A 23,761-nucleotide genomic window follows, 5' to 3' on the forward strand; every position below is an offset into this window, starting at 1 on the left:
CCACCTTCGTTCCCACTTCTCCGAAGGTGCTGCAAATTTACAGCACGGGGAAGTGAATGCCTAGCAGAAAGCAGCAGTCTCACTTGGTTGAAGAAAGGAAGGTTGGAGTTTGGATTACCAAAGTAGCTAGGACTTGGGGGGCAAAGTTCCAGAGAGTATCATACCTCAGGAACGTGGGCCTGAGGTGCTGCTCCTTGAGGTGTTTGCCAATCCCAAACCACGTGCACAAGGGGAGACCTCCAGAAACCCAGCAAATGGCAGCAGCTGGGAAGTTAAGGAGCTGAGCAAAGCTCTTGGTGCTGAGGAGAAAGAGGCTGGAGTTCAGGGCCACCAAGGTGAAGGGTCCCCAGTAAACACAACAGGTTTTCAACTGAGAACCAGAAAGGCCATATGACAGGAATAAGGGCAAAAACTGAGACCAACCCTAACAAAATCTAGAATCAGTCCTCAGAGTGGTTACAGTGATCTGCCTGTACTCTACCTGCATGCAGGTAGGAAACAGAGCCATTTTAGGAGGAAGACATCATTCAGAGCATGCATAGTCTTTCCTATGCAACATGTGGTATTCAGCTAAACTTACCAAGCATCCTAAAAAACAGGTCCAAATGACAGAAAACCAAGAGGAAATATAAATGGACAATAGAAACAACCAATAGGTCGTAATTCAGACACTGGATTTATCAGATCAGAAGTTTAAAATTACTTTGATTAATAAGTTCAAGAATATAGAGGAAAAGATTGAGAATTTCAGCAGAGACCTGAAATCTATAAGAGAGAGTCAATGAATATTTTAGATTCCAAAATACAATATATGAAATAAAATATATGAAATAAAAATTAAAATTCATTAGATCCAGTGGGACAAAAGGTAACTGAGTTGGAAGACAGGTCAGTGAATATTACACAGATTGAAATAAAGGGAGATACAAAGGTGGAAAACACAGAAAAGACTGTAAGATACATATGGAACATGGTATAAAGGTTTGGAAGATTCCTAAAGAAGAGGAAAGAGAGAATGGATTGGAAAAAATTATTTGAAGAATGACTGGTGAAGAATTTCCAATATTCAGGAGGAACATCAACAGATTCAACAAGTTTACTATCCTTAGCGAAGATGGAAAAAACACGATACAACAGAGTCAAACTGTTAAAAACCAAATACGTAGACAAAAATCTTAAAAGTGACCTGAGAAAAAAAGACATACAGCCTTCAAAGAGCAACAGTAAAACTGAGGGCTGACTTTTCCACAGAACTTAAAGTATGGAATGACATCTTGAAAGTGTCGCACCTGGAATTTCACATCAGCAGAAATATCCTTCAAAAATAAAGGCAACATTGAATTTTACACTTTAAATGGGTGAATGGTATGTTATATGAATTTTATCTCCACATACATGTTACAAAAGGAAATAAATGCAAAAGAAGGTTTCAAAAAGCAAAAGCTATGATAATTAATTGATAGCAGACCTGGCACTAAAATAGATTCTAAAGAGAATTCTCCAGGCAGAAGGAAAATAATCCCAGATAGAATTAAATCTAAGGTGACTGCTAAATGAATTTAAAAAAAAAATCTCTAAACAAACTAAAATACTAGCAAAAAAAAAAAAAACAAACAAAAACAGGTAATAGAGAATACTTGCTTTATTCAAAGGCAGAACAAGAGAAATAGAGGAACCAAGAGGAAATGGGACAAATGAAAAACAAACTGTGAGATGGTAGACTTAAAATCAGGAATCAGTAGTCACATTAACTGTAAATGGACTAGATACTCCAAATAAAAGACAACTCAAAAATCTTAGGCAAAATATTAGCACATTGAAGCCACTGATACAGGAAATGAGTAATACACCATGACCAAGTGGGATTTATTCCAGGATTGTAGTATCTGAAAAATTAATCAATCTATACAAGAATAAAGGATAAAAATCACATGGTCATCTTAATAGAGGTAGAAAAAGCATTTAATAAAAACTCCCAGAAAGCTAGGAGTAAACAAAAACAATTTGGTAAATGGTGTCTATTTAAAACTCTACAGCAAACATCATATTGAATGGTGAAATACTGAATTCTTATTTTGAGTTCAGGAACAAGACAAAGAGGTCCATTGTTATCACTTCTATTTAACATTTTGCTAGATGTCCTAGTGAGCTCAATAAGGCAGGAAAAGAAAAGTTGGGATGGGAGAAATGAAACTATCATTATTTATAGAAGATATGGTTGTATATATACATGAAGAGATACAAAGGAATCTATAGAATTACAATAAAGTGAATTTAGTAAGGTGGCTAGGTGCAAAGGCAATATAAAAAATCAATTACATTTCTATATACTAACAAAAAAGAATTAGATAATAAAATACAAACATCAAAAATCTAGAAATAAGTCTAACCTCTATGTGTGAACCTTAAAACATTGATGAGACAAATTAAAGACCTAATCATTAACCATAAAATTTAAAAAAAATTAACCATAAAATTTGTATATTGGACTTCATAAAAATTAGTGCTTTCTGGTCATCAGAGGTCACCATCTGGAAAGCAGAAGAGCAAACCAAAGAGAAGATATTTATAATAATACATGAGACAGAAAACTCCTATCAATAAAATATAAAGAATTCCGGCAAATAATAGGAAAAAGACAGACAACCCAGTAAACATGAGCACGTGACTTGAATAGGCACTTAACAAGTGAAAATTCCCAAATGGCTAATAAAGATATAAAAAGATGTTCCACATATCATTACTTCTCAGAGAAATGTATATTAAAACCACAATAAAAAACATACTTACCATAATGGATAAAATTACAATGAAATACACACTTGCCAGAATGGCTAAAACTAGTAAGACTGATGGTACCAAGTACTGCTGAAGACATAGAACAACTGGATCTCTCATACGTTGTAGGTGGGAGTGTAAATTGGTGCAGCCACTGTTGAAAACTATTTGGCAATATCTTCTACAGCTAAATTTACACCCATCCTATGATTCAGTAGTTTCACTCTGATGTATAAACCCTAGAGAAATGAGTGCATGTGTGCACTAAAATATTTGTACAGGAACGTTCACAGCAGCTTTAGATAATAAAAGCCAAAAATTATTTTAAAAAGTCCATCAACAGTACAGTGGAAAAATTATGATATACTCAGTGGATAGACTACTACATAGTAATAAAAAAGGGCAACCTATTGTTCTTGCTACATGCAACAACAGAGATGAATTTCATAGACATAATGATGATCAAATGAAACTAGACACAAATACCAAAGACTGTATAATTCTGTTTACAGGAAGGTCAAGAACAGGCTAAACTATTCTATAATGACAGAAGTCAGAACAGTGGTTATGTCTGAGTATGCACTGGGAGCCTCACCTTGATCTAGGGTGATAGTTATATGGGTGCATATATCTGTGAAAATTCACTGAGCTGTCACTTAAGATTTGTGTACTTTATACATTATACTGCATTAAAAATGTTAAAAATATGATTACTACTTATATATAGTCTTAGTGCTCCATTTGGGCTGGTCTCTTTGGCCACAGAATGTCAGTGGTCTGGGCAGAAGGCAGTAGGAAAAGTTTAGGAGGATGTAGGGAAACAGAAAGGAGAAAGTTATCACATGGAACTCCTAGAAAAAAATAACCACCTTACAAAGCCTGTGTATAACATGTGAAGTAAGTTCAATTATCCACACAGTAGATAATGTTATTATAAGATATTGATCTACGTGGCCACTGAAGTAGCATTTTTGTAAATTAGCCCTCTCCACGTTCATTCCAAATATTTGTATCTCAGAGCTGTAAGACTGCTCACTTTCTCACATAGCATCATTATTTTCCTTATTCCTACAGAATTTTTCGTCCCCCAATTTTCCCTTCCCTGCCCTAATCAAGTCTTTATTTCTCTGATCTTAATTACAGTCTATAACCATTAGTCAGTACGTGGATACATTAAGAAGTAGTGAGTGAAATACCAGTGTAGGGATACATTAAAGTGTTGGTTATACAATTGGAAAACAGAAAAAAAAAATTGCGAGAGTACAACGGCTGTAGTTAATGAAGATGCCAGGGATGGCTAGGAATGGCATTCCTTTGAGCTGTGGCTTGACTATACTTCTATCTGTTCACATAGAACAGAAGTAAAACAATGTTTATCTTTTTATCTTCCATTTTCTTTCCAGCAAGACAAATTCTTATTTTTATGCAAAGCTGTGGAAGAATTTACATCGTTACATAGATTATTGCAGCTTATTTTCAGGAAGTTTTCAGTTCCATACCCAAGGATACATATCGTTTTAGACAGAAGTAGACCAGCTATACGTGAATGTGCCAGACTTTAAAAAGTTTTCTAAGTATGTCTATATGTGGTTTCTTCTTCTTTTTTAAAATTCATGCAGTAAGGTTTTTAGGGATATTTTTTCAGAAGCATTAACTGAATGTGATGCAGTACCTTCTTGTTTCCCTTCTTATTCATCAAAAGAATGAGCATTATTGTAACATTTAATCTCTCCTTTTATCAGTATAATTTGAGCAAATGGGATAGCACTACAGTACCTAAAATAAACTGTTATGAGTAATCAAATGTCTACCACGGCAACAGGTCTTTAATGAGGATATTATCACAGATCCATTCCAACACGACAGTGCCCATTTACACGACCAGCCTCTTACAAAGTTAAAAATAAAACTGCAGTTAAGAGTATCAAGTTCCAAAAAAAAAAAAAAATTTAGAATATAAAGTTCTTCAGTCTTACTGTATTTTAAAGCAAACAAGAGAAACAATGATTTTCCAATCTATCTACAAGCAGAAATGCCAGGAAATAAATCTGTAGTATTCTGTTCATAACAACTTAAATTTCCTTTTCTAAGTAATGACATTTTGGGGGGATATTCTTTCTGTTTTATTCTTCTTTTTTAATACAGGAGTATTTTAAAACAGAAAGTAAAAATCAAAACTGCTCACTATGGAAGGAACAAGTCCCTCTTTGTTTGCTTTTCTTTAGTGAAGAGACAAATTTTCTAAAAACAGTACAAATTTAAAATGTTATGCAGTGGAAAAGACTAGTGGAAACCACATGATGCTAAGTCTTATCCGAGTTTCCTGTGCTGTGGAGAAAAGTTGCTGTATTAAATACTATCTGACCAATCTGAAGTATTCAAGTGCTTGTGACAACCTAGGCAAGTACTCTCACTGGAAAAATAATATAAAATGTCCTACCTATTCCAGCAGAAATACATCAGGAAAATTAAGTCTGATGAATAACTACCAAGAATCCTCTCTTTTAATTCAAGTCTCCTCCAAAATACAAAATATCAAGCTTTTGGCCATGTGCTCAGAAGGAATAATGGAAAGGAAATGGCTGGCAATAAGCAGTACCTACTTCGCACTAGTATGAAGAAGCCAAGACACATAGATTTGGAACCCGCTTTAACTTCTTACTCCTTTTTGGTCTAATAGTAGGTGATTAAAAAAAAAAATGGCACCTGCTTAATTCACAAATTCAGGAACTAAAAAGTGGACAACCACCTTGGGGGAGGGAAGCTTCAGGTACCTAATTAGGTCACAGGGAGCTGGGCATACAAAGAAAAGGTCTCAGAAGAAATACCTTGAAAGCTCAAAGGTCAGAAATGCTGAAGATGAGGACTGGAAGGAGACTAACCAAATGTTCTTAAGACGAAAAATGTTGCCCCCTTGAAAATATACTTTGTCCTCCATTAAAAACAAAATTTAAATAACTACTTTTAGGGGAAACATTCTAAGGAATGACACAATTTGGAGTTACTTAACAAGACAGCAAATAAAACTTGTGCAGCTCCAGCAGCTGTCTTCTTTGGGTAGATTATACTTAAAATATTTATTTGATACATCTGATATTTTATGATCACTTTTCCATCCTTTGAGTTTTACAATGACTCGAATTTAAATTCTGAATTTCATTAGAGCCCGCTTCATTCATTTTAGTGCCAGACAAGGGTATCAAATGAAGAGGGACTCTTGTGTGGGGGATATAAATTAATTAGGGGCCAGAAATTGGGGTGTTTAAGGCATTTGAAGGTCCAAAAGTCAGACAGTTTTAAGATATTTCATTATATTACAATAATTCACCTATAATTATATTGATACAGTGTTAACTGGCACATCAGAATTTCACTTATTTACTGAGATCTTGAAGAATTTTAGAAGTGTGATCACACAAACACCCAAATCATATTCTTATTATTGGTCACATGGGAGAACACCCAAAGTAATCAGGTGGTCTGATGCCCATAGAGGGCCAATAACTTAGAAACTTTCACCATTTTAAGATACCCTGTTCTTAATAAATATGACAATAACAGGTACTTGAAATGGGGGCAAGGTGAACAAGTAGACAATAAACTGTACACTTTTTATAAAGTATTTGAGAACATACTATAAAAAACTGAGATACAAAAGGAATTTCCTTATTTAAAAAAAAATAGTCACAGCTATCCGAGTTGGTTTCTTTAAAATAACTTACCTTATACGAAGCCATTTACGTGGTTATTTGTCGGCATATCATAGTTATTTAAGAAATCAGCAGTAATATATAAAAAAAAAAAGGCTATTTTTCATGGGTAAGTGAATTTACAATTCCAAGGCAGACCAACATGTTGAAATTAACTCAGGAGACTTGATTTTCTGTTCCAGTGGTTCATTATTTTATAGCAGTTTGCAAGAATTAATGAATTTCAAAATAGCTGACTTAACTCATTCAGCCACAGGATCTGGCACAGTAATTAGAAGAAACTGGTCTTTTAAAATGTCTTTCCTTTATTACCTTCCTTTTCTTATTCTTGCCTCTCAGTTATCCACGCCTCTCAGTTATCCACATAGTTTTATAAAATATGCGAGTCAGGGTTTATGATGATATGAAAACTAAATACAATATAATCAGTAAGAGAAGAAGGAAAGGGGTGATTTGGCTCCAAAAGCGTTATAAAAAGAATTTAATACATGCATTTGTTTTTCTTAAATCTACTTCTATTTTACTCCTAATACCGAAAAAGAGTCCTTTCATTCAACATTTTCATATGAAGAATATTTCAGTTGATTTTTGATGTGACTAAACGAAAGCTTTGTGAATTTTGAAGTGCAGTTCACTGACACTGACGGCCTGCATGCGACATAAGTGCCACAGACTCAGGGTCTTTCTGGGATTTATACGTAGGTGAGGATGAAGATAGTCTATAACTGGGCACCACACTGAGTGTTTTCTGAGCTCTTCTCAAAAGCCCATTACAGATTATTCAAGAGGCTCATCCAGTTGATAAATTAACCTTCTCTTTCCTTGCTCTTACACCGCCTGCCATTTTATCCATCTCATTTTCTGTCAAGTCCTCCAGAAGAGGAGGCAAGGAAAAGAAATGAAAATGAAACCCATTAATTTCCAATATTCACCATGCATCAATGACACCATCAATCATTAGTGCATACTGACCTTTTTTTCTGGATCATTTTCCCTGAGCAACAAAGTTCCTTTAGTTTATACTTGACAGCTAGTATTTTCTACTAGAATGCACAGTTTTAAAAATGACTTGAAGAGTTAACTTACACATTTCTGGATGTATTCAACCTGACTATAGATATAAATAGACATTTTCTTGATTAGTGTAACTGTGTACTTGATGGAATCACATTCTGTGAATTAGCAATAGAGTTTGGCAATCATGCAGCTAAGATTTCCCGTCATTACTAGGAATGACCAAAAGCCAGAAGTACAAAATTTTCATTGACTCAATGAGAATTATGTAGTCATTTGGGCCACTGAAAAGTATAGAGTTATTTCCTGTAACCATTGTGGACAAAAATGTGAACAGGAGAATACATTTTGAAAATAGTTTAATATTTGCCATTTTTGTTGCCTGTGCTATTAATATATACATGGGTTCAGTAATAAATATTCTACTATTACATAGAGTGCAGTATTTTTAGTATTCATAACTGGTTGAAGTTAATGCTGCTATTATCTCAAGAATAAATAAATATCATGCCCAATTCCAAACTAATGCTCAAGGGGTTATCGTTAATGAAAACTATAAAATAAACACGTTGGGCATTACCTTTTTAAGCTTGATTCCTGTAAACATAGCAAAAATCACTTTTCTCAGTCCTGACATTTCGTATGATGGCTTTAAAAGAAAATACAGCATACAAATCCTATCGCTTCTTTTTTTGCATAGGGAATGAATTAATCGTATTTTAAAATGCAGCGATCTTTCAGTGAAATGTCTTCGGCACATAGCACTTGTTTTCTGTATGAATTCAGAACTTCTGAGCAATAAAAGTGCTCTGCATAAGTTTATAAAATATGCTTCCTGGATTTAAAATTTAACAGAAAAATTTCAAAACAAGTCATAGTTATGATTCTAAAATACTATGTACATAATATCCGACTACAGGAGGAAGAGCCTCACTGCAGCACAACACAGTGTACAAATAAGAAGCACAGTGTTCAATAGAATTTCCCTTTAGGTTTTCCTCACATCGGTCCCTTGGCGGCTAATGATTACGTTACACACCATGCCCATTCTACCTGTAGCTTCCAAAGTAGAAGGGGGATGTGAGGACAAATTTAAAGTTGATAATAGGGGGGGGGGAGGCAAAATTACAGTACATATGCTTTAAACAGTGCACTTTATAAAATAGCTCGCTTTATTCATATTCTTTTATAAAGTGCAATATTACTTGAAATAGAGACATGTACCTTAATATTTCGCAATAACCATTAAAACAAATTGCCAGGAAAGAGCAGTGCAAAATTAAAAACATACGTAGCTTAGCATGCATCTTAGATGGGTCCCCAAGACAGAGCATGGGACCTGAAGTTCTTATAACTTTTTATTTTTTTTACTTTTTAGAAAAAGATTAATAATAGCAGGTTATCATCATAGGTAACCATAAAATAAAAACAATAAGTTAAAATCCTCTCTCAAGAAATAAGTATAGGCCACACATAAAATTCATTACAGAATATTTTTGAAAACAGTTAGACCTTTTTTTTGCTGATAAATCACGGTTCAAAGGGTGCAAATCTCTTAAAAACCCACAATGCCCACAAGGCGAGCAAAAGGTGTCATCACAGTACGAGGAACTCTTGTCGGCAGACATCTGAAAACGCTGTGACTTATTTTCTAAGCAGCTCAGATCTCACCAGTCCCTACTTAAACGGACAGACCTCTTTGCTCGTTCAGGAACAGTCCTGTTGGCATCACGCTAGGTCACTCAACAGTGTGGGATGTGCTCTATTCACAGTAACATTTCTCTGTCCAGTGCTTGTGGACAAGGATAACCTGTTGGGTTTTCCTGAAAAAGATTCCCTACGAGGCAGATTCCAATGAGACCAACGGGATGTTTTTGAAAGCACAGAGCATGGCCTCAGGCCCACACTCAGGGAGCTGAGGGTACAGGGGCTCACTGGCTACCTTCCTGCCGCTCCTACGCTTTCAGTCCGAGAACTGGAAGAGGGTCTCCGGGTTATTGCTGTCGGCAGGGTGGCTTGGCTGCAGTGCCTTCGTGGGTGTCGTCTTGCCATGGGAGTGGGAGGAGGAGGAGTGAGAGCTCTCGCTGGAGCTGCTGCGCGTCTCCGTGCTGGTGCTGGTCTTCTTCATCTTCCTTCTCTTCGCCAGAGGGGCCTTATCCACATTCTGAAGGCAAAACCCCTCTCTCTTGTATTTGTTAAAGGCCTAGGGGAGGAAAAAAGGGAACCCCTGTGAAGACAAAGGATTGATGTCTTCTTGGCTATTATGACTTAGAGCAGAAGACAACTTTCAGTTGGCAGCCAGAGCTCCAAATTGTTCCGGGAACTCAGTCCTTAAAACCACTGTATCCAAAATGCCTGGCAGGTATGGAAGTTCATGGCAAAGGGTTTCTGAGGGCTCTGTTTAAATCAACCAGCTAGGCTGTGCAGAAGTCACAATTCTAATAAATCTTTTGAAGAGGTCAGTGCTACCCTCCCAATTAAAAAAAAAAAAAGCCCATTGACTGACTGGAAATTCCTTAAGAACATCAGCAATCTAACCGCTCCCCCTGCCCCATTACTTTTACTAGTTCTGCACCTGAGGTTGAAAATTCCGAACACAGAGTGTCAACCCAGAGCCCCTGCTCTCCATCCCCAAGTCAGTGCAATTTGTGTGTATCTTGGACACAGTATATGCAGAGATGAGCTCCACCAACCTCACAGCAGCCTGTCTTTACTTTTCTTAGATTCAAGCTTAGGCATCGCTGAGGTTACTCTCTACAACCTTGCATCATCTGTCACTGAGAAGACTTGGATCATCTGCCTCAAATTCTTGCATTTAATCTTGTCACACCTCAACACATCCTAGTTCATTAGTTTTTTAATCCATTTCTGTAGCTGAAGAGGAAATGCCATCCCTTCTCCTTTCTCAAGATAATCCCTTCAGAAGTAATTTTTATTTCCAATTCATCTACTCCTTATACAATTATCTTAATGTATTTGCATCTGCTTGGCAGGAATGTGCAGAATCTTCAGTTATTGCTGGGGAGTCTCAGCCCTTCAAGTGTACAATCTTTCTTAATACCAATTAATTTACTTCTCATCCCTCACAGTCCCCAGAACATCTCATGCACAAAATGGTTGTTGAGTGAACGGACTTTCACATGTGCCTTAGTTCCTAATGCTTATTTCTGGTTTTTACAGACAGTGACTTAGCTTATTTGAAAGAAAAAAGTTCTAACAGTATGCATATAGTTTTCATTACCTACTGAAAATTTTTAACTGTTCACGTATCTGACTACTGCCTCACCTCACAAACTCATTCTAAATGTCGAATAAGTATTTTGTGGGTTAGCAGTGACTCTGGTCCCCAGGCACCCTCTGTTTAGAAATATGTTTATATCATGAAGGGATTTATAGAAGCATAGCAAAAATTAAAAGAACTCATTATTTTAATTGTATTACTAAGCATGTGTCTCTGAGCCTACAGAGTAAGGATGTCCAATCTCTTTTCAAACCGTCCTGCAAGTGCAGAGCACAGAGCCTTACGTGGAAGGTTGCTTTCACACAAGTATGCACAGCAGCTCCTGAGGATCCTAGAATGTCTGGAGTCATCAGAGGATTTGAGGACAGCTGACTGCCATCCTGAAGCCATTCATTGTATCTCAAGCCAGACATTTTAAGCCTCTTATTTGGATCAACTGTGAGAAGTCCTGGGGGAATTAATAAGATATTTTTATTTTAGGATCTGTCATTTCAAACATAGTTTAAAATCAATCTCAGACATAGATCTCAATTATGTTCACATGACATGATGGTTTCTATAAGGCTTCAACCTCCTACAAAGATAATTATGTACATTTTCATATACATTTAAATCCCCTAGTGAATACTGGACGCTAATAGTAAAGCCCACAATAGCCTATTTCGAGGAGGCTGAAGGCCAGCTGGCTTTCAATCAGGAGAAAATAACCACCCAAAACAAGGACTCCCACAGGTGACCTGGTAAACTCCTAAAGAACAGGGTGCCGAGATGTACATTCATGTACCAAAATCTGCAAGTCAGGGAGTGTGGAAATGTGGAGATGGAGACTCAGAGAGGGAGACACACAGACAAAACCCAGCTGTCATCACATCAGGGGCAAGTGCAGGAGACATCCTCACACACGGCGAGCCCAGGGAAGCGCTCAGCCTGGCGGTGCAGGCACCCTTGATGGCTTCCAGAAGGTGACGCCTGGGGCATGAGCCAGAGCCGGCTCTAAGAAGAAGGGTGCCCCAGGGACTAGGAAGAGCACCTGCCGAATCCGAAAGCTTGGCCCCTTTGAGGAACTGAAGTGTTGGACGCTGGCGGAGGTGGATGATGGGAAGCAGTGGCAGGCGGGCCAGGCCACGAAGTGCAGGCTCCACTCTGGAGTCTGACATAAAGCTTGCAGGGATTCTTGGAGCGATTTTTAACAGAAAAGAGGCCTGATCACATCTGGACACTCGGAAGGTCTCTCTGCTGTCTGGTGACAGGCAGGGAAAGTCAGAGGAAGTAAGGCAAGCTGAAAGCATGCCGGAGGATTTTAGGGGAGCACTGACGACAAGACCTAAGGTGACAGCCGAGAGTGGGGAGGAGGGACGGCTGGGAGGGATGCTGAACCTGCAGGATGGGGTGGCGGCTGTGGAAGGTGGGACAGGTGCAGAGTCCAGGATGATGCCTGGGCTCTGTTTTGGTGATCTGGCTTCTCGGCAGTGCAGAAAGATGGGGAGGGGAGGGTGAAAAAGAAGAGGTTCGCTTTGAAGCTGTTAGGCTGAGATGCTGGTGGATCCAGTGCTAGTTCATACGATGATGTGAACAAGCTCACTGAGGGAGAGTGTGCCGATGAGAAGAAAATGAGGCTGAACCCTGAAGCCTGGAACCCTTTCAGAACACACAGGGATTCCTTGAGTAATTCACCAACAAATATGCGTGTGATGGGTATGATTCCCCTTCAGTACCTACACATCTTATAAAGTATAAATTTTCAGTAGATTCCTACCTTGGATCAAATCTTTAGCTTCTTGGGATACATTCTTCCAGGCTTCTCCTTCAAAGGAGAAATCTCCCTTTTTAATTTTCTTCATGATTTCCACTGCACTGGTGCACGTCAAACTTTTGTCATGAGATTGGAATGGAACTTGCCCTGACAACATTGTATACTATCAAGAGAAAAAGGAACAAAACAGAACGTCTGCCAAAATCACCGTCGAAGCCACTCTAGTACTTTCGTCACCAACCTCATCAGCATAATTTCCCAAATATTACAATTGGCATTATTGTGTTTAAAAGATTACATGACTTCTGTCACTGAAACAACCAACACATTTCAGACCTGTATATAAAGAGGAATGGTTTATTTTAATATCAAGATTTAAAACCATTTTTATAACTGTATTCAGCACAAGAAGAAAAAAGGGATACTTCAGCTATTTCAAAAGATGGTACTAATGTTAACAGAAAATTGAGAGACAGCAGAACCCCTTAATTTTTTTTTTCTGTCCAATTCCACACACCCTTTTCCTAGGATTTTAACTGTTTTTTATTTATGACTTCTTATTTGTTTGTAATTACTCCTATTTTAATTTTATTTTTCTCATTGTTGTGTTAAATATAATGAATTCACTACAACCATCTGTTTTCATTGTAGCCATGTGTTTGAAAATTTATGTTTAAGGTTTTTGCCCTTTAAAAAATCAACAGAGAAACCAAAAAGCTAAGGTGTGACTTTGTAGCACAGGCTGGATTTTTGAAGAGATCCTTTAAAATTCTAGGACGGTTTTCTCCCTGCTCACTGAGAGTTGTACAGGTTTGCAGGGGTAGAAGGCGAGCGGGAGGTGGCGGTGGACTGGCCGGTGTTCCTGTGCAGAGACCAGAGAGAACCGCGCGGTGTGGGGAGATGCTGGTGGGGACAGTGGGAGCCTGCCCACCATGGCAGTTAGTGAGGGGCGGACACAGGGAGGGGGGTCTCTGTTGGACCCCAGCCCTACGTAGGAGGTATGAAAGCTCCGGAGACGTCCCAGGGATCTAGAAGGAATATGCCATTTCCCTTCTGCTCCCTCATCCCCTGACAGGCTCACCTGGGAGGTCGTAGGTCACAAAGGCCTTGGAAGCTGGTCCCACCAGATCAAGCAATCGCTGCTCTTGTAACAAGCAGTCGCCAGCTCAGTAACACACCCAACCCCCATCCTGGCCTTGCTCTGTTTTCCCTTCCTTCTCCTTCCCTGGTGGGACAGCAGCAGGTACCCCATTCCCGATGTAAAGTGGGGCGTCAGACTAATGAGTCATGCAGCTTCAAAGCCCCTTCCTAAAGTTCAGCTTTCTGGGCCACTGTTGGCACCGTCTTAGCCTGGTTCCCCAGAAAGCAAAAAGTCTGAAGCAAAAGTTTATATATATTTATGTTAGTAAGGAGTGCGGTCCCTGAGGAGGGGGAATTGAGGAGAAAGGGGAATGTGTGCATGTCAGAAGACCTGCAGGCCCTGGCTGAAATGCACCAGCGGGGATCAGGGGACACAAATGAGAATGGATCTTGAAAATGCTGCACTGAGGTGGGTGTGTAGAACATAAGACCTGATGGAGAAGAAGTTGTTTCCGTGGAAACACTCATCTGAGACTCAGGGACACCTGGAACCAGTGCCAGTAGTTGGCTGAAATGGCTCCTTGAAGCTTGGAGCAATGGCTTAGGGCAAATAAGGGGAAATGCTGGATCTTCCTCGGCATAGTTTTGAGAAAGTGGTGAAAAGGCTCAAGGAAATGAGAATATTGAAAGAGCTGTATACCATGTAAGACCTGGGAACCTACTACCTGCCAGTATTTCTGGGGGGCTTAGAACACACTCCCTTCATCAAGGCAGTAAGGACCACAGCTGCGTCTTTGAGAAGTTTGATGACGGCTGTCTGCTGTAGGCCAGGGCTGACGGTGGAAGAGGCTGTCATGGGACTGAGCTCTCTAGCTCAGCGAGGTGACTGGATTTGGAATTTGGGCATAGCAGAGGCCGAGCAGCATCACTGAGCCACCAGAGGCAATAAAGCACGGCTGGGCAGACAATCATGGTGCTTTGATTTGGAGGGATCTGTAACTATGGTTAATAGGTCCAGGTGGGCAGAGGGATGGGCAGATGGCTAGTGTTGCTTGACTTGTGTATTATATCTCCCCCTAGGGAACTGAAGGCTAGCATCAGCCACTGAAAGGAAACACCAGCTGTCCCTCACTCAGTTTCTATATCTGAGACAGTTCAGAGACCCAGAGTTCTGATTGATGGGGAAGACAAGTCTCTTTGAAGAAGGGCCTTACAATGCCAGAGATAATATACAGTAAACATTTTCCCAATCTTGCCACGAATAGACATGTGGCCGTTTGCCAGGGTGTACTGGGAAAGGGGAAAACCCAGGTCTTTGGAGACCTGCTTGGGGTCCAAGTGCTGATACCAGGGGACCCAAAATACTATCATGGTCCTCTAGTGGGAATGGTATTTACTTACTCAGGTTTCAGACAGAGTTTTGGCCAAAGTGCATTTTGCAGTGCTTGGTACCGTCACAGCCCTCACACTGGCTTCCTGCCTTGTGGATGAAGAGCCACATGGGAGGAAGCGCCAAGGGGAAGTCCCTGAAGCTGTTTCTGGCCAGGATCCTAAATCATAAGCAATACCTAATCTCTAAGAGTAATGTCTCAACTAAAGACCTGAAGAATATGAGGTGGTAGGCCCCATCATATCTTCATTCAATTTGGCCCCTGCAGAACCCAGATGGATCATGAATGATGGAAGACAACCAACACCTGATTGCCAGGCCCCAAGTGCAGCTGCCATGCTCAATATGGTATAAGTTAATATGTCTCTGGCATGAATAAACACCTATTGATCTGGTCAATGGATTCTTCTTTCCATCAACAGTGAAGATCAAAGCAGTAAGTCTTTACATGGCAAGGACAGCATTCAGTGTCTTGCCCGAGAGCTATGCTGACCCTCCTGCTCTGTTACAATGTCTGCGGGGCCCTTGATCATATTGACAGTCTAGAGAACCCCATGCTGGGTCTCTATATTGATGTCTTCATTAAAGGAGACCTGGTGAGCGGGAACCAGCATGTGTCTTAAATGTCCTATACGCCACATGCATGCTGGCGGGTAGGAGATAAACTGCACAATGCTCAGAGGACTGTCACACTGGTACAGAGTTTAGAGCTCCAATGGGCCGGGCAGAGACAACCCCCTCAAAGAGATAAACTGCTGTACCTCATATCATGAAGAAAGAGGCACGGACACAGTGGGCTCCTTTGGATTTTGGCAGCAGCGTCCATTGCGCTTGAGAATACTGCTCTAATCTGTTTATCAAGTGACTTGGAAGGCTACCAGTTTCAAGTGGGGCCCAGCGTAAAGAGGGTTTTTCTGCAGGTCCGAGGTGTTACATAAGCTGTCCTGCTACTTAGGCTGTAGGATTTGGTGGAGCTGATTGTGCTTGAGAGTCTGTGAGAGCTGAGAATGCTGGGTGGAGACTCTGGCAACTCCAACAGAAGAGTTGCGGAGCAGACCCAAAGGATTCGGGTGCAGTGCCATGCCTTCTGTGGCAGAGAACTACTCTCTGAAAATCAGCTCCCAGGATACTCCTGGTCCCTGGTAGTTTCTGAGTGTCTAAACAAGCGATACCAAGAGCAGTGCATCGTGCACTAGGATTAGCAGATGCACTGATTCATAAAGCCCAGCAGTGATCCATGTCCCATGGACACGAGACACTCAGAATCAACCCGAGGTGGTCCAAAAGGCACAGCAAATTGCATGCATAGGTGCACATCACCTCGTTCTGTTGCAACAATGCTTCTTACTTAATTCACACCTATGGCCTCATTGCGGGTGGTTCCCTATGATCAGCTGATGAAGGAAGAAAGGAATTTGGGCCTACTTGACAGATGGGTTGGCATTCTTTCACTTGGGTGCAGCTGGCCTGTTAGAACATGAAAAGTTCAGTGAAGATACCATTTCAGGACAATGCCCTGGCGGGGCAGTGGGGCTGGAGGGCTGTCCTGGAGGACTGTGCTGAACCAATGGCTGATCCATTCACTGATGCTAGGCCCTCCATATCTAGTCTATGGATTCATGACCCCCTTTCTGCAGCCTTAGGGTCTGCTTAGTTAGAGGTCTTGGTTCCATGAACTCAAGTGATCAGCTCCACTTGGTAATAACGGGTGGTAACTCCATAGTGCATCCTCTGCTCTCCCCCTTTCCCTGCCTCCTTCCTCCCTCCCTAGGATTATGCTCCTTGGGAACATGACAAAACACACGCGTTAGCTTCAGGTTCTGCTTTCCAGGAAACCCAGATTAGAATATCTTTCTATTGTTGATGAACATTTGACTTGTTTCCAATTTGGGGCATTTTGAAACATGCTGCTGTGTCTACTTACATATGTCCTTTGATACATAAAAATACACATTTCTGTTGGCTGTATCTCTGGGATTGGAACTGCTGGGTCATCTGGTCTGTGTACGTTCAGTAGATAACTGCCAAGTAGTTTTTCAAAACCTGCTTCACTTCTTAATCTCATCCCACTTCCTAACAGATACAAACGGGGCTAAATACAAGAAAGTATCCTTTAGAATACAGTTTTCTTGCTTTCTGATGTGTAATAATTCAATAGGCTGTTGGATGGAAAACTGATTCTCTATCTTTGGAAGTATTCAAAGGAGATTAGTGACAGGGACTTTGCAGAAAAGATCCCTTCTCTGGAAGAGGTAGAATTAAACAAACTTTAAGTTCCTCTCAAATCCAAGATCTTACAATTTAGTTGATTATCCAGGAGTCAACTTCTGTTAAGAATAATTTTGTGTCTGCTAACTGCAAATGGCTGGGCAAGAAAGTATCTATATACACAAAGATATGTATCTATGTGTGTATGTGTGTGTGTGTACATATATACACACAAGGAGGAATTAGAATATTAAATGTTCACAGTATTATTCTCCCAAATTTTCTCTAGGTCTGAAATTTTCAAAATAAAATTTTGGGAATTCTGAATAAATCATTTGGAAGAAATATGTTTTAAATGTTATTATATTCCATCCCATGGGTATGCTATGTATACCTATGGGATGGCATATAATAATGTCCTATATTTTCTAAATACTGTATGTTATGGACTGAATTATCATGTGCCTTCAGAATTCATATGCTGAAGACCCAACCCCCAGTGTGACTGTACTTGTAGATAGGACCTTTATGGAGGTAAAGGTAATGAAGTCACAAGGGTGGGGTCCTCATCCAATAGGGTTACTGTCCTTACAAAAAGAGACATCACTGAGTTTGCTCACTCTCTCTCTTTTAAGTGTATGCACCAAGGAAAGGTCATGTGAGGACACAGTGAACAGATGGCTACTTGCAACCTAAGGGGGTTCACCAGATACCAACCCTGCTGGCACCTTGATGTTGGACTTCCCAGCCTCTAGAACTGTGAAATAAATTTCTGTTGTTTAAATCACCCAGTCTGCAGTATTTCATTATGGCAGTCATGAGCAGGCCAAGACACTGTGTAAGCTCAATTTTAATTAAAGTCTGGGTGGGGAGAGTATAGCTCAGTGGTAGAATGTGTGCCTAGCATGCATGAGGTCCTGGGTTTGATCTCCAGTACTTCTGTTAAATAAAATAAAATAATAAAATAAAATAAAATAAAATAAAATAAAATAAAATAAAATAAAATAAAATAAAAAATAAAATATAATATAATAAAATAAAATAATAAAATAAAAAAAAAATAAAATAAAATAAAAATAAAATGTCCTGTATGTTTCCACTGGAAACTGCACTTCCATGAGGTAGACTGAGTTGTAATCAAACCCACATGACACGTGATCCATCTTCGTAAATTACTTGTAAATTACTTGTTTTACTCAATGGGGAGAACATAAATTATTTTCCTATTAGTACCCACATTCATATAGATGCAACATGTAAAAACGCAAAAGATTTCTAAGGCAAACCAGACAAGTCCAAATAAATTTTGTGCTTACTACTTAGACCGTGTATTTAGATCCTCTGGAGAGATGCACTCATTTATGTGGAAAAGTTTGCAAAGCACTCTTCCTTTTGTTTGTTTAATGCAAGTGCTAACTTTGCTTTTCATCTGTAAATATTTTATTTTGTATCTCTAAAAGGCAAGGATTTTTAAAAACCACAATCTATTAATACACATAAAAACAGTTAGCAGTAATTCCTTTGTAGCATTCAATATCCAGTCAGTATTCAGATTTCCCCAATTCTGTTACATGCATTGTATAAATATTATTATAATTACATTTGTATGAAAGAGTTTGAGTTAAATAAGTAGAATCGGAATTCAAGTAAGATGCAAAAACTGTTTCTTAAGTGTCTTTTAATCTATAGGTTCCCAGGCTATTTTTCCTTATAACACTTATTTGCTGGAGAAACTGCATTGTTTGTCCTGTAGAACTTGCCGCAGTCTGGACATTGTGACTGTACTCCTGTGGTATGGCGTAATCTGTTCGTTGTCCCTGTTCCTGTTTAAAACTTGGCAATTAGATCTAGAGAGAAGCCCAGCTTCTCTCCATGCCATTATACAAAGTTATTTCCATGGATACGGCATTTGGAGGTTCTAAAATACCTGTCTGTATGTCTAAGACTGTCTTTTAAAACCTTCAAAGCATGATAATTATAATGGGCCTGTATTTGAGTGAGGGCTTTTTTACAAGGGGTAATCTTTTATTATTGCTAAAAATGAAAGGCTCTTTTTTATTTAGATGAATTTTTTAGGAGAGTGCTACTAATGCAAATGTAATGTTTAAGTCAAACATAACTCAAATCTACAGAAGTTAGTTGTTTAAAAATCGTGTTCATAAATATGTAATTTTAGTTTGAAAATTATAAATGATGACTTAAAATTCTTGAAATAAAAACCATATAAAGCTTAAAAATAAAAACCTGGACCATCCTGCAGGGACAACTGGCTAGCCATTGGAGGAAAACAAACTGACACCAAAATAAATCCCAGATGGAGTGCATAAGTATAAAAATAAAACATATTTCTAAAGGGAAATTTAAGAGAATATTTATATAATCTTGGGTTGGGGTGGAGTGACAATCTGACATCAAAGCCAGATACCATTAAGGGGAAGACTGATATACCTTACAACATAGAAATAAAAAAAAAAAACCTTCCCTTTCAAACCCCTCTAAAAACAAAATTAAAATTCCATATTACTATAAACAAAGTTTTCAAGGTAACAACAAATGCTAGACAAAGGATTAAAATCCTTAATAGAGCTTTAAATTTCAATAAGAAAAATTTCCCCTACAGGAAAATGGGCAAAGCTCATAAGCAGCAGTTCACAAAAGAAAAAAATACAAAATGTTCAAATGCATGAAAAGATGCTCAAACTGAATATTCATTAAATAAATGCATGCAAATTATAATAACAGTAGGAAATAATTTATGATTGAAATTGACAGTATCCAATGTATTTGCAAGCAGTTGATGAGAACATGGTCTGGTAAACCTTCTAGAAGGAAATCCAGGCATATATGTCAAAATAAAGATGTGTATGTCCTTCTCCTAAAACGGCAAGCACATATATTACAATATTCATCTGTGCAGCTTATACTTAATGAAAAAGTAGAAAATGCTAACTGCTCACTAGTAAAGAAATGGTAAATAAACTTTGGAGACTCAAACTACATATATAATATAATCTCATTTGTTAAAAAACCCAAATATCTAAATAAATATACTGAGAAACTTGTAGAAAGATATGAAGCATAAATAACACGGGGGAGGGAGAGGAGAGTGAAAGCTTAGGGTACAGTATCATCTCAGTGTGATGAGATTACAAGTGATTTCACTTTGTTCCTATCTTTCTGTACTGCCTGAAAATTCCTCCCTACGATTATGCATTACAAATTATATGCAGAAAAAGTAAAGCTATTTTGAGGAAAAAACATGCCGAGATTTTTCTAGCTTAATGTTCTGCTTCTGATCCTGGGAGCCAAGGACATTTTGTAAAAAGCCTCACCATGATTACTATAAGTTACTATAAATATTTAAAATTTTTTTCTCTATTAATTTGTTTATTTATTCTAAGTGATAGTCCTTAGTTATAGTTTTGGTCTGAAAACCTCAGAGAATTTTTAAAAAAATATTTTTCTATTAATGAGTCATTTTGCTATTTTGACATTATATCTAATATGCATATCTTATGAAAATATACTATTGCTTCTTTAATATATATACCTGTAATTCATATGAAGCACAGTTGTCTTAAATATTCCCAAATAAACCACAATAAAAATTCCTACATTTTCTCCAATGTAAATTTTAAGAAAGGGAAATAGTCGTCTGTCAGGTCTGTTATTGACTATACAGAAAAGAAACCAATTTGCCAATTTTTTCAGGAATTTAAGGAAAACAACAAAGAGGGAGATGTACAGAGGCCAGAGGCCATCAGGGAACTGGCTGAGTTCAGCGGCTCTGCTGACATGAACTCACCAAAATGACGCCCAAGCTCCAGAGGTCACAGGACTCATCGTAGCCGTTGTGATTCAAGAGCTCGGGGGCGGCGTAGTGAAGAGTGAAGCACGGTGTCTTCAGAGGCTGATTATCAGGCGGCTTTAAGCGTGCAAATCCAAAATCAATTACTTTGATTTCCAAATTGTCATTTTCATCGGTGAACAATAAATTCTGCCAGACACAAACACGTTAATTCATTAGTTTCTCATTAAAATGTCATGGGACTTGGTGATGCCACTGAGGCAGCATCGTCTGTCTATATGTTTGCAATGGATTCAGACACAGAGAGCTCTGCCGGGGGGTCTGGGAGCTGGATGTCAGTGTGCTGGTGCTCTCTGCTTTATGCTGTTTTGAATTATGTCAATTTTACGAGGTCATGTGGAAATTTTCGATGGTGCCATGCCTCTTCTTTGCCTACACTTTTCCCTCAGCGTGTGTTTGTCTTCTACTTCCTCCATCAACCTCCCTTCCAACCTGGCTCTCAGGCACCTACTTCTCATATAGCGATGCCGCCAAACTGAAGTTAGAAATTATTGTATTTACTTCAGGCATTTACTTTTCTTTCCAGTTATCAGCTCTGCATTATTAGCTCAGTGTCTTCACTTGTATTAGATCATTAATTGCATAAGGGCAGCATGTCCAGTTTATTCATGACTCTCATGCAGCATGTACTTGGTAAATATTTGTCCACTGAATGAAGTCATAAATAAAATAGTTATATAATATCTAGTATAGCCTATTAACATTGTAAATCAACTATAATTCAATTTAAAAAAGAATACACAGTGGAGACATACATTTTAGAAATATTTTCTCCAAAACAGTTAATATTTTTGATGCTTTTGGACATCTAACATTTTTTGATGCTTATGGATATTATCCCTCAAAGATTCAGAAAACACTGTTATTTTGAATCATTCACCAACCTATCTCAGTTGCTAAGGTTTTACTGATTACTTTTGTATTTACCACTTGTTTAAAAAATCCAACTGTACTGATTTTGTACACAAAATCACCGTTTTCATTAGTACATGAAGCTAGTACCCACAGTTAGTGAATCTGATTATACTGTCTTTAGACATCCTAACAAAATTTGTTACGCCTTTATGATCATTAAATTATTCCCCAGCTCTGGAACATCATTTGCTTTTTAATATTATTTAAGCTGAAATAAGATACATCATTGAAATCTTCATTGATACAAAGAAGAAAAGTCTTCTAAGCCTCCATTCAAAAGTTAAAAATGAAGGAAGTGGGAGGAAAGACAAGCAAAAAAATTAACTGAAAAGTTTTCTTAAATTTGCTATCATACAAAATGCTTAATCCTGAATATGCAATGGAATTAAAATGTGGGTATATCCACTTATATAACTGTTTTGAAATGATAAAACTGTAGAAATAGAGAACAGATTAGTAATTGCCAGGGTTAGGGACATGCGAGGGGACAGGGAAGTGAATGTGACCTTAAAGGCCAACAGGAGGATCCTTGTGGTGGTGGGACTGTTCTTACCTTGCATGACTGTATCAAGGTAAATATCCTGACTGTGATATTGGACTATAAATAGCATCAATTTGGGGAAAATGTGTAAAGGGTACAAGGGATTTCTCTATTATTTCTACAACTACATGTGAATCTATAATTCTCTCAAAATAAAAAAGATCAATTTACAAAACAAAAAAAAATTTAATGTAGATATAATTAAATGTAAGGCTTCATCACAACTGAAGTCACACCTGGGGTTCATGGATGTGTACTTGGGAGCAGTCTCAGCAAATGACTCCTGAGCTCCTCCAGCACAAGCACTGTGCTATGTACACAGCAGTGGATGAAGCACACCTGGCCAGTCTTCCCTGAGCCTGCAAGTCTTTGGAAATGACTTTAGTGTCTTCTATATTAAGACTGGCTAAGGACTTCCTTGATCTTAGATCTGGAAATGGAGGAGAAAGGCAGTCCCTCCCCACTCCTCTACCAATTCTCAGAGTAGAGTTGGGTGTGCATGGTCAGAAATGGTAGAAAGTAATCATTCAAACCCCTTTTATCCGTTCTGCTGGAAACTGATAAAATTTCTCAATCTTTCAAGAATATGGGGACCAGTTTGACAAATATAAAGCAGCCTACTAAGAATGTCAGCCAGCTTCTAAATTTATTTGATTCTCACCTAGAAATTATCTTGCCTATGCAGAATATGAATACCACATCAGTATCTACCAAAAGATACATAATCAGATCTTAAAATGCTACATCATTGGGAAAGGGATTAAACTTTTAGTCTGAAAATAATATATTCTGCCACTTAAAAGTCAAAGCTATTTTATTATGAAAATGTTAGTACAGGGCACATTTTCATGTCTCCAAAATTTATGCTGATTTGGGACTCTAATAGTAGAATGTCCTAAATAATCAGACAATTTTCCTTTTCAAATGACTGCTGGAAAGAAAAGCTTTATAACAAATAAGAAGAATTAAACTATGTGAGTTATCTTTTTAATCTGTAAAATAGGAAGGCAAACTTAAATTCTGCTGGAGAGGACAGTTGCATCATTGGAGACTCATGAGGTGACAGATGGCCAGTTATCAAAGAATAAAACATGTGAAAATGAATTCTAGACAGTCATGGAACAGATCTTCTCAATTTAAAAAATTACATGCTTGTTCCTTGTCTATCAAAAAAACATTTAAGTGGTGTGCTTTCACTTTTAAAAATAGATGCTAATCTCCAATGTACGGAGCACCATATTTTGAGTGGGTGTTGTGTAGGAG

At 38.4% G+C, this 23,761-nt stretch overlaps 1 protein-coding gene across 3 annotated transcripts in view; it reads right to left on the reverse strand.

Moving 5' to 3' along the window:
• Nucleotides 1–4,584: 4,584 nt before the first annotated feature.
• The window catches only part of RPS6KA5 (ribosomal protein S6 kinase A5), a 170,737-nt gene continuing 151,560 nt past the window's right edge, over nt 4,585–23,761 (reverse strand). For all 3 annotated transcript variants that reach the window (XM_031454182.2, XM_031454183.2, XM_031454184.2), the window contains 4 exons: nt 20,980–21,171; nt 12,500–12,659; nt 11,028–11,191; nt 4,585–9,705 (listed from right to left, as the gene is read on the reverse strand). In XM_031454182.2, coding sequence (XP_031310042.2) covers nt 9,466–9,705; nt 11,028–11,191; nt 12,500–12,659; nt 20,980–21,171 — 756 coding nt within the window. In that variant the 3' untranslated portion in view covers nt 4,585–9,465. The remainder of the gene's footprint in view (nt 9,706–11,027; nt 11,192–12,499; nt 12,660–20,979; nt 21,172–23,761) is intronic.

The sequence above is a fragment of the Camelus dromedarius genome, chromosome 5 (assembly GCF_036321535.1).
Source record: "Camelus dromedarius isolate mCamDro1 chromosome 5, mCamDro1.pat, whole genome shotgun sequence".
Taxonomy (NCBI): domain Eukaryota; kingdom Metazoa; phylum Chordata; class Mammalia; order Artiodactyla; family Camelidae; genus Camelus; species Camelus dromedarius.